General features: G+C 32.2%; 3 protein-coding genes across 4 annotated transcripts; 2 read left to right on the top strand and 1 right to left on the bottom strand.

The window, feature by feature from the left end:
- The first annotated feature begins 451 nt into the window (after positions 1-451).
- On the top strand, positions 452-1,784 carry LOC108622949 (peptidyl-prolyl cis-trans isomerase E-like). Its single transcript, XM_018021144.2, is given in 5 exon segments — positions 452-628; positions 726-895; positions 1,049-1,408; positions 1,601-1,618; positions 1,620-1,784. Coding segments are annotated over 5 exon segments (654 nt in total). The 5' UTR covers positions 452-594; the 3' UTR covers positions 1,692-1,784.
- A 133-nt stretch (positions 1,785-1,917) lies between these two features.
- Dhrs4 (Dehydrogenase/reductase 4) lies at positions 1,918-4,469 on the top strand. 2 transcript variants are annotated; one of them, XM_018021142.2, is made up of 6 exons: positions 1,918-2,088; positions 2,153-2,190; positions 3,405-3,544; positions 3,619-3,843; positions 3,915-4,049; positions 4,131-4,469. In XM_018021142.2, exons 1-6 carry the CDS (start codon positions 1,976-1,978, stop codon positions 4,296-4,298), a joined length of 819 nt encoding a protein of 272 aa, XP_017876631.1. In that variant the 5' UTR covers positions 1,918-1,975; the 3' UTR covers positions 4,299-4,469. The 2 variants fall into 2 exon arrangements, with proteins under 2 accessions (XP_017876631.1, XP_017876630.1); XM_018021141.2 differs by lacking the exons at positions 3,405-3,544; positions 3,619-3,843; positions 3,915-4,049; positions 4,131-4,469 and adding exons at positions 2,405-2,629; positions 2,701-2,835; positions 2,917-3,255 and having other exon boundaries at positions 2,153-2,330.
- Positions 4,470-5,834: 1,365 nt separating this feature from the next.
- Positions 5,835-7,329, bottom strand: LOC108622947 (pyrimidine-specific ribonucleoside hydrolase RihA-like). The gene is made up of 4 exons (XM_018021140.2): positions 6,864-7,329; positions 6,496-6,799; positions 6,271-6,407; positions 5,835-6,164 (listed from the first exon to the last, which is right to left on the bottom strand). The coding sequence occupies exons 1-4, from the start codon at positions 7,053-7,055 to the stop codon at positions 5,835-5,837; spliced, it is 963 nt and encodes a 320-aa protein (XP_017876629.1). The 5' UTR covers positions 7,056-7,329.
- Positions 7,330-7,590: the final 261 nt, after the last annotated feature.

The following is a 7,590-nucleotide window of genomic DNA, read 5'->3' as shown; positions in this document are numbered from 1 at the left end:
TTGTAAAAATGATTAAAAAACAACAATCATTCTTTATATTAATTACCTATTAACAACATATGATGTATTGTTTGCATGCAAAGCAATTAAAGTCGATTTTAAAAAAGGATATGTTACAAAGATAAATAAAATTAATATCAAAGAAAAATTATTATAAATCATCGTACGTAGTAATCTTACTTCAGTGTATAACTATTATATGTGTTATATATGTGTTAGTCTGTCTTCTGTCAATTCGAGACTTACCTTGAAACAAAAGAATGAACGAAGATTCACTTGTGAGGTTTGATTTAAATAGAATGTCGCATTATAGGTAATAATTCCCAAGTAATACTGTCAGTTCCCTCAGTTCGCCTTATCAATTTTATCTGCAACGAATCTTATATAACTCGCCGCTAGTTTATTGTGATTAAGCTGTTACACACGTACTGTACTCCAATTTATTCGTTCTCGTGCAATGATATGCGTCAACCGGCGCGTTACCGGTCACGGCGGTCAACATCCCTCAATCGATAAGGATATGTATTATCGGACTTAATTAATCCCTTATTACGATATCGCGCTCAATAAAACATAAAGTACATTTTATAAACAATGAGTACGAATACAAAAAGAACTATTTATGTCGGTAGGAAACAGTTTTTATTCAAGTATATACTGCGTAACCTAACTCTATTCTTTAAAGACATGTTTCTTTGTTATGATTTTTAATTATTAATATTTAGGTGGGCTGGCTGAGGAGGTCGATGAAAAAGTATTACACGCCGCATTTATACCATTCGGTGAAATTGTTGATGTACAAATACCATTAGATTATGAATCGGAGAAGCACAGAGGATTCGCCTTCATCGAGTTCGAAAGCGCAGAAGATGCCGCAGCAGCGATTGATAATATGGTACATGTATAAAACGACTTATTTAATAATTAACGTGACCGTAAAATGCGTATAAATAGAAAACGAATATGAATTCAGCTTATCTAATCATAACAATATTGATCAGCTGAATGACTCTTCATATAACAAACACATTTTATCTTTTGCAAACAGAATGATTCTGAGCTTTTCGGACGAACAATCAGGGTAAATATTGCAAAACCACAGAAAATAAAAGAAGGCTCTTCGAAACCTGTCTGGGCTGATGATGCATGGTTGCAAGAGCATGCAGGCGAGACGCTTAAAAATGATGATAACGCAAAGCTGGGTGATGCTGTGCAGCCTAAGAAAGGCAAACAAAATCCTCAAGTATATTTTGATATTAGTATCGGAAAACAAGAAGTGGGTAGAATTATTATGATGCTAAGAGCTGATATCGTACCAAAGACTGCTGAAAATTTCCGTGCGCTTTGTACGCATGAAAAGGGGTATGGTTACCAAGGAAGCACTTTTCACAGAATTATTCCAGAATTTGTATCCTTTGTTTAACGGGTATAAAATTGGAAACGTTTTCAAATGCTAATAATAATATTATGTAGTAAGTTAAGCATGCTAATGGCTCAAAGGAAATTAAGTTGTTTGCTAATATTAAAAAAACTTAGTCAGCTTTGAAATCTGTCCCAATATTAATAGGAGTTACTCTAAATGTTCCTTATTATAATATAGATGTGTCAAGGAGGTGATTTTACCAATCACAATGGGACAGGAGGAAAGTCAATTTATGGAAACAAATTTGACGATGAAAACTTCGATTTGAAACATACAGGGCCTGGTACATTATCGATGGCCAATTCTGGTCCAAATACTAATGGATCACAATTCTTTCTTTGTACTGCGCGGACAGAATGGTTAGATGCGAAGCACGTAGTGTTTGGTCATGTTCTCAGTGGTTTAGATGTTTTAAAAAAAATGGAGAAATGTGGTACAAAAACAGGCGCTCCCACACAAAAAGTTGTTATAACAGCTTGTGGAGAACNAAATTTATAAAAGACGAAGAATCGGTGAAAAATAATTTATTTATTCTCAAAATATCTGATCATTATGTTGCGTACTTCGATAAATCAAGGTATACGACAAATTAGCCGTAATATGTCTGAGATAAAATGCAAACGACTAGAAGGAAGAACAGCAATTGTCACAGCATCGACAGACGGGTAGGATAAAGTTTAACATGAAAATAATATAAAATAATATAATTATTTGAATAATTTGTGACAGGATTGGTTTTGCGATAGCGAAACGTTTGGCTCAGGAAGGTGCTAAAGTGATGATCAGTAGTCGTAAAGAATCAAACGTAAAAAAAGCAGTAGAACAACTGAAATCCGAAGGTTTAAGTGTCAGTGGTGTCATATGTCATGTTGGTAAAAAAGAGGATAGGGAAGCTCTTCTTAAAAAAGTATATTATTTGAATTGATAAGTATTCTAATCAATCTTTCTCTAGAACTAAGAAACGTTCAAATTATATTATAGACGGAGCAAGAATTTGGTGGTTTGGACATTCTTGTATCGAATGCAGGCATAAATCCAGTTGCAACTACACTTTTCGAAACTCCTGAAGAAGTATGGGATAAAATTTTTGATATCAATGTTAAAAGCTCGTTTCTCTTACTGAAAGAGTCCTTATCACTTTTAAGAAAGAGCAAGTCTCCATCGATAATCATTATATCTTCAGTCGCAGCATATAAACCATTTACTGTAAGTATAGTCAGGATATTTTAATAATTGAGCATGTATCTGTGTATACCAAAGTTAAACTTCAATTGTAGGTACTCAGTGCATATAGCATCAGCAAAACAGCATTGTTAGGGCTGACTCAAGCAGCTGCTGCTACTCTTGCATCTGAAGGGATTCGCGTGAATTGCATAGCGCCTGGTATTATAAAAACCAAATTTTCACAACTGGTATGCATATTTCTACAGCTTCTAATCTAATTGTATATTAATGATGTAAAAATATATCCTGCTTATATATTTTCTACATAGCTTTACGAAGGTGATACTGGAGATGGAACATTATCGATTATACCAATGCAAAAGTTTGGAATTCCAAACGATATAGCAGCAGTTGCTTCATTTTTAGCAAGTGACGATGCTGGCTATGTTACCGGTGAAACGATCCTTGCTACTGGTGGAATGCAATGCAGACTTTAAATATTTCTTGTAAAACTGTATTTTTATTATCTGAATATTCTTTTATTTTATATTAATTTTTGTATATTCAATTATATACACATTGCAATTACGTTGTTAATTTCTATGAAGGATTTAAATAAAAAATTATTATAGAGCTCTGTAGAGCTCAATGGATATAGTACATCAAAATCTGATCAAACCATCAACTTTTTACTAAGATTTTGTATCTCTTTTGAACCGTCCTTTGTCTCACAATTTACACTTCAGATCCCGTTATGATAGAAGTAGACTTCAATCAATGGTGTATGTACATAATTATATCGATTTGCGTGTGTTAGGTGCTAAAGTGATGATCAGTAGTCGTAAAGAATCAAACGTAAAAAAAGCAGTAGAACAACTGAAATCCGAAGGTTTAAGTGTCAGTGGTGTCATATGTCATGTTGGTAAAAAAGAGGATAGGGAAGCTCTTCTTAAAAAAGTATATTATTTGAATTGATAAGTATTCTAATCAATCTTTCTCTAGAACTAAGAAACGTTCAAATTATATTATAGACGGAGCAAGAATTTGGTGGTTTGGACATTCTTGTATCGAATGCAGGCATAAATCCAGTTGCAACTACACTTTTCGAAACTCCTGAAGAAGTATGGGATAAAATTTTTGATATCAATGTTAAAAGCTCGTTTCTCTTACTGAAAGAGTCCTTATCACTTTTAAGAAAGAGCAAGTCTCCATCGATAATCATTATATCTTCAGTCGCAGCATATAAACCATTTACTGTAAGTATAGTCAGGATATTTTAATAATTGAGCATGTATCTGTGTATACCAAAGTTAAACTTCAATTGTAGGTACTCAGTGCATATAGCATCAGCAAAACAGCATTGTTAGGGCTGACTCAAGCAGCTGCTGCTACTCTTGCATCTGAAGGGATTCGCGTGAATTGCATAGCGCCTGGTATTATAAAAACCAAATTTTCACAACTGGTATGCATATTTCTACAGCTTCTAATCTAATTGTATATTAATGATGTAAAAATATATCCTGCTTATATATTTTCTACATAGCTTTACGAAGGTGATACTGGAGATGGAACATTATCGATTATACCAATGCAAAAGTTTGGAATTCCAAACGATATAGCAGCAGTTGCTTCATTTTTAGCAAGTGACGATGCTGGCTATGTTACCGGTGAAACGATCCTTGCTACTGGTGGAATGCAATGCAGACTTTAAATATTTCTTGTAAAACTGTATTTTTATTATCTGAATATTCTTTTATTTTATATTAATTTTTGTATATTCAATTATATACACATTGCAATTACGTTGTTAATTTCTATGAAGGATTTAAATAAAAAATTATTATAGAGCTCTGTAGAGCTCAATGGATATAGTACATCAAAATCTGATCAAACCATCAACTTTTTACTAAGATTTTGTATCTCTTTTGAACCGTCCTTTGTCTCACAATTTACACTTCAGATCCCGTTATGATAGAAGTAGACTTCAATCAATGGTGTATGTACATAATTATATCGATTTGCGTGTGTATATCGATATTAAGGCACATTTATAACAATCACACGAATACATAATTTTATTACAATTGTACGCTTCTATTGTGCTATTGTTATTGCTCTATAGCAATTATTAGTGTAATTAATCGTTTGAAACGATACTTTTATTAGTTACAACTCCAGATTTTTATTACTCATGTGATTAAAGTTTTTAAGACAACAATTGCATCGAGCGATCAATAGTGGTTCGTATCAGTTCGTATAATGGCAGATGAAAACATTGAAAACATGGTGCAGAACGCAGTGCATCCAGAAAATCATCGTGATGGCGATGAAAATGGATGGGAAAACGAAGAACACGACGAAAATTGCAATGTCGCTGGTATGTCGCCGTCTGTATATTTAAAATAAATCGTAAATTAATTCGAGAAGACAGTGAACTTCAATTCTGTCAAATATATCTTAACTTCCCTTTGTTTGCGCATATCAAGTATCTCTTTACAAAGGATAAATAGTACAGATCCATTGTTTTACTAATTATAATGCACTGACAATTACTTTGTAATTCCAGAATTTGAGGCTATAAATGCTCAACTAGATCAGCTCAATTCAGTTTTGGATAACCTCGAACAGAAGACCGACGATATTCGTGCAGAATTGATCCAATTATTACATTCAAATCGAGAGGCGAGACGACAATTCCAGGAATTTCAGAATGCACCTAAACCAAATTCGTAATACTATGTTTTAAGAAGGTACACAATTTAATTGATTCTGAATTCACAATATATTTTAATATGTAAATATCTTTATTCTTTCAGATGATAATGTATTGTATATATGTGTATTTCGAAAAATAAAGCACTGTAATGCTACATTTCTACTAGTTCATGATGTAATGTAGCATTGTGCTAATATTTTAGAACATTCCTAATCTAATGTATAAATTTTTCTTAATGTTTATGTAGAATAATAAACGCAAGTGTAGAAGTGTTGATACCTTCATTCTAATACATCTGACAAAATGAAATTTTACAGGAAAAAAATAACTTATTGTTTCGATTTAGTTTTATATTTTATGCTCTTGTGTGCATATTTTTATTTAAAGAACTTTTATGGTGTTATATACAACTGAAGTATCTGTTCTGTTTTAAATGATTTAAAATCATATACGTGGTATTAGAATGAAGGTATAGCTAATTCAGACGAATATTATATGTAGATATGTATGTAGATTTAGCCTCATCTCACTTTACAATGAATTAGCTGCAAATAATAAAAGATTTTTAAAAAATTCTGAATCAAAACTTACAATCAGCTGTACATTGGGTATACTATTTAATAAATGATTGTATTTAACCAGACCACGTTGCGTATTGTCTTTTAACTCAATTTCAACATAACGCGGAAGTATATTGGTAGCAATTGTTGGCACTAAATACATCGCAGCTAAAACTGCATCGTAAATGATATAATTTGTTAAACCCTTCTCATTGCTTGGTTTTTTGCGACCATATTCGAGATAATTTATAAAGTAAACATACTGATTTTGTATTACACCTAATACATTTTTTCTCCATTCCTAAAAGATATAATTTAAAAGATATAATTAATACTATTACTATATAATTATTATTATTAGTGTATTGTAAAATAATCCTTATTAATCGATCACTATTATTACGCACATGTGAAATACTAGACTTTAAACATGTTTCCCGTGGTAATAACCAAAGTGGCTTTACAGAATTGGTCAAAACAATATATGCACTTTCTGGATCCATGTAAAAATTGAATTCTACTTCGGGTGTGCTGTTTGCCGATGCTGATGTATAAGTGATTGATAAAAATAATTAAATAAAATGAACGAATAGTTAATAAACATAAACGTATAAATATAATACAAATAATACTTGGTAAATTCCCTCCCATAACGAACATCTTTCTCACATTATAGGCGAATTTGGGGTACATTTTTATTGCTAATGCTATATTGGTTAAAGGACCCAGACATAAAATATCGACTTGATTAGGATATTCTGATACAATTCTATTTAATGCAGACACAGCATGTTCCTTTCTCAGTGTTCTTGTGTCCGCACTTGTACATGCAATTTGACGCCCATAATTACCGTCGTATCTATCATTGGTCATTTTTTGAATATTTTCACATACATTACTAAGTAGTGGGACACTCGCGCCCTGGAAGACTGGTATCTACAGAAGATATTTAAAGAAAAGAATGATTACATTCGATATTATGCGGAAAATTCAAACTTACATCTGGCGACCTGTAGAAAGTCAAAGCTCTGAAAACATTTTTTACAACACCCTCTACCAGCATATTTCCGTTGACACAAGTAATTGCCTCGATTTGAATTAGCTTGTGTTTATGAGCATTAAGTAATAGTAGTAATGAATATGCATCATCTATGCCACCGCCACAGTCAATAATAACTTTAGTTTCTGTCATTTTTATGTTTAATTTATATATTATAATATTGTATTATTATTATGTACCACTTGCTCGTACCAGCTCGTACGCGAATCTCTCACTCGATTTGCGATTGTCGGGTGATACCGGTGATACCAGCCTACACGATACCGTCCGTGGGTGCCGTCTACTGGCGAGAGCGAGAGATTACCAGGCAACAATTAACAAACGTATGAAGTATGCATGCGCTACTTCTTTATTTCTAGTAAATACAAAAAATACGAAACTAGATTTCTGTTATTTTTATAGCTTTACTGGTAGTTTGACGGCAAACTCGTAACTCTAAATCGTGCGTGGCATAAGAAAACCTAGCTCTTATTTTAGTTAGTCCTTACGATTATTGAATTATTATTTATTATATCATAACTTTAATATTTACCTATAATATTTATACCTTTAATATTTATATATTTAATAATACTAAATTATTCATGATTTTACACTGCGCTCTGTATTTATTAATTAATCTCATTAAAACGTATAAACGTTTATTTTATTTGTAAAATAAAAGTAG

Source organism: Ceratina calcarata, unplaced genomic scaffold, assembly GCF_001652005.2.
Source record: "Ceratina calcarata isolate Rehan_Ccalc_2016 unplaced genomic scaffold, ASM165200v1 scaffold25, whole genome shotgun sequence".
NCBI classification, from domain to species: domain Eukaryota; kingdom Metazoa; phylum Arthropoda; class Insecta; order Hymenoptera; family Apidae; genus Ceratina; species Ceratina calcarata.
This window is presented reverse-complemented; position numbering and strand designations above follow the sequence as displayed.

Excerpts from the sequence above, each read along its gene's own strand:
- Dhrs4 (XM_018021142.2), top strand. The coding sequence starts at position 1,976 with ATGTTGCGTACTTCGATAAATCAAGGTATACGACAAATTAGCCGTAAT. Across the intron at positions 2,191-3,404 it reads GAAACGTTTGGCTCAGGAAG|GTGCTAAAGTGATGATCAGT; the intron begins GTGCTAAAGTGA and ends TGCGTGTGTTAG. Across the intron at positions 4,050-4,130 it reads AAACCAAATTTTCACAACTG|CTTTACGAAGGTGATACTGG; the intron begins GTATGCATATTT and ends TTTTCTACATAG.
- LOC108622947 (XM_018021140.2), bottom strand. The coding sequence starts at position 7,055 with ATGACAGAAACTAAAGTTATTATTGACTGTGGCGGTGGCATAGATGAT. Across the intron at positions 6,800-6,863 it reads CTTTCTACAGGTCGCCAGAT|ATACCAGTCTTCCAGGGCGC; the intron begins GTAAGTTTGAAT and ends TATCTTCTGTAG. Across the intron at positions 6,408-6,495 it reads TATGGGAGGGAATTTACCAA|CATCGGCAAACAGCACACCC; the intron begins GTATTATTTGTA and ends CTTATACATCAG.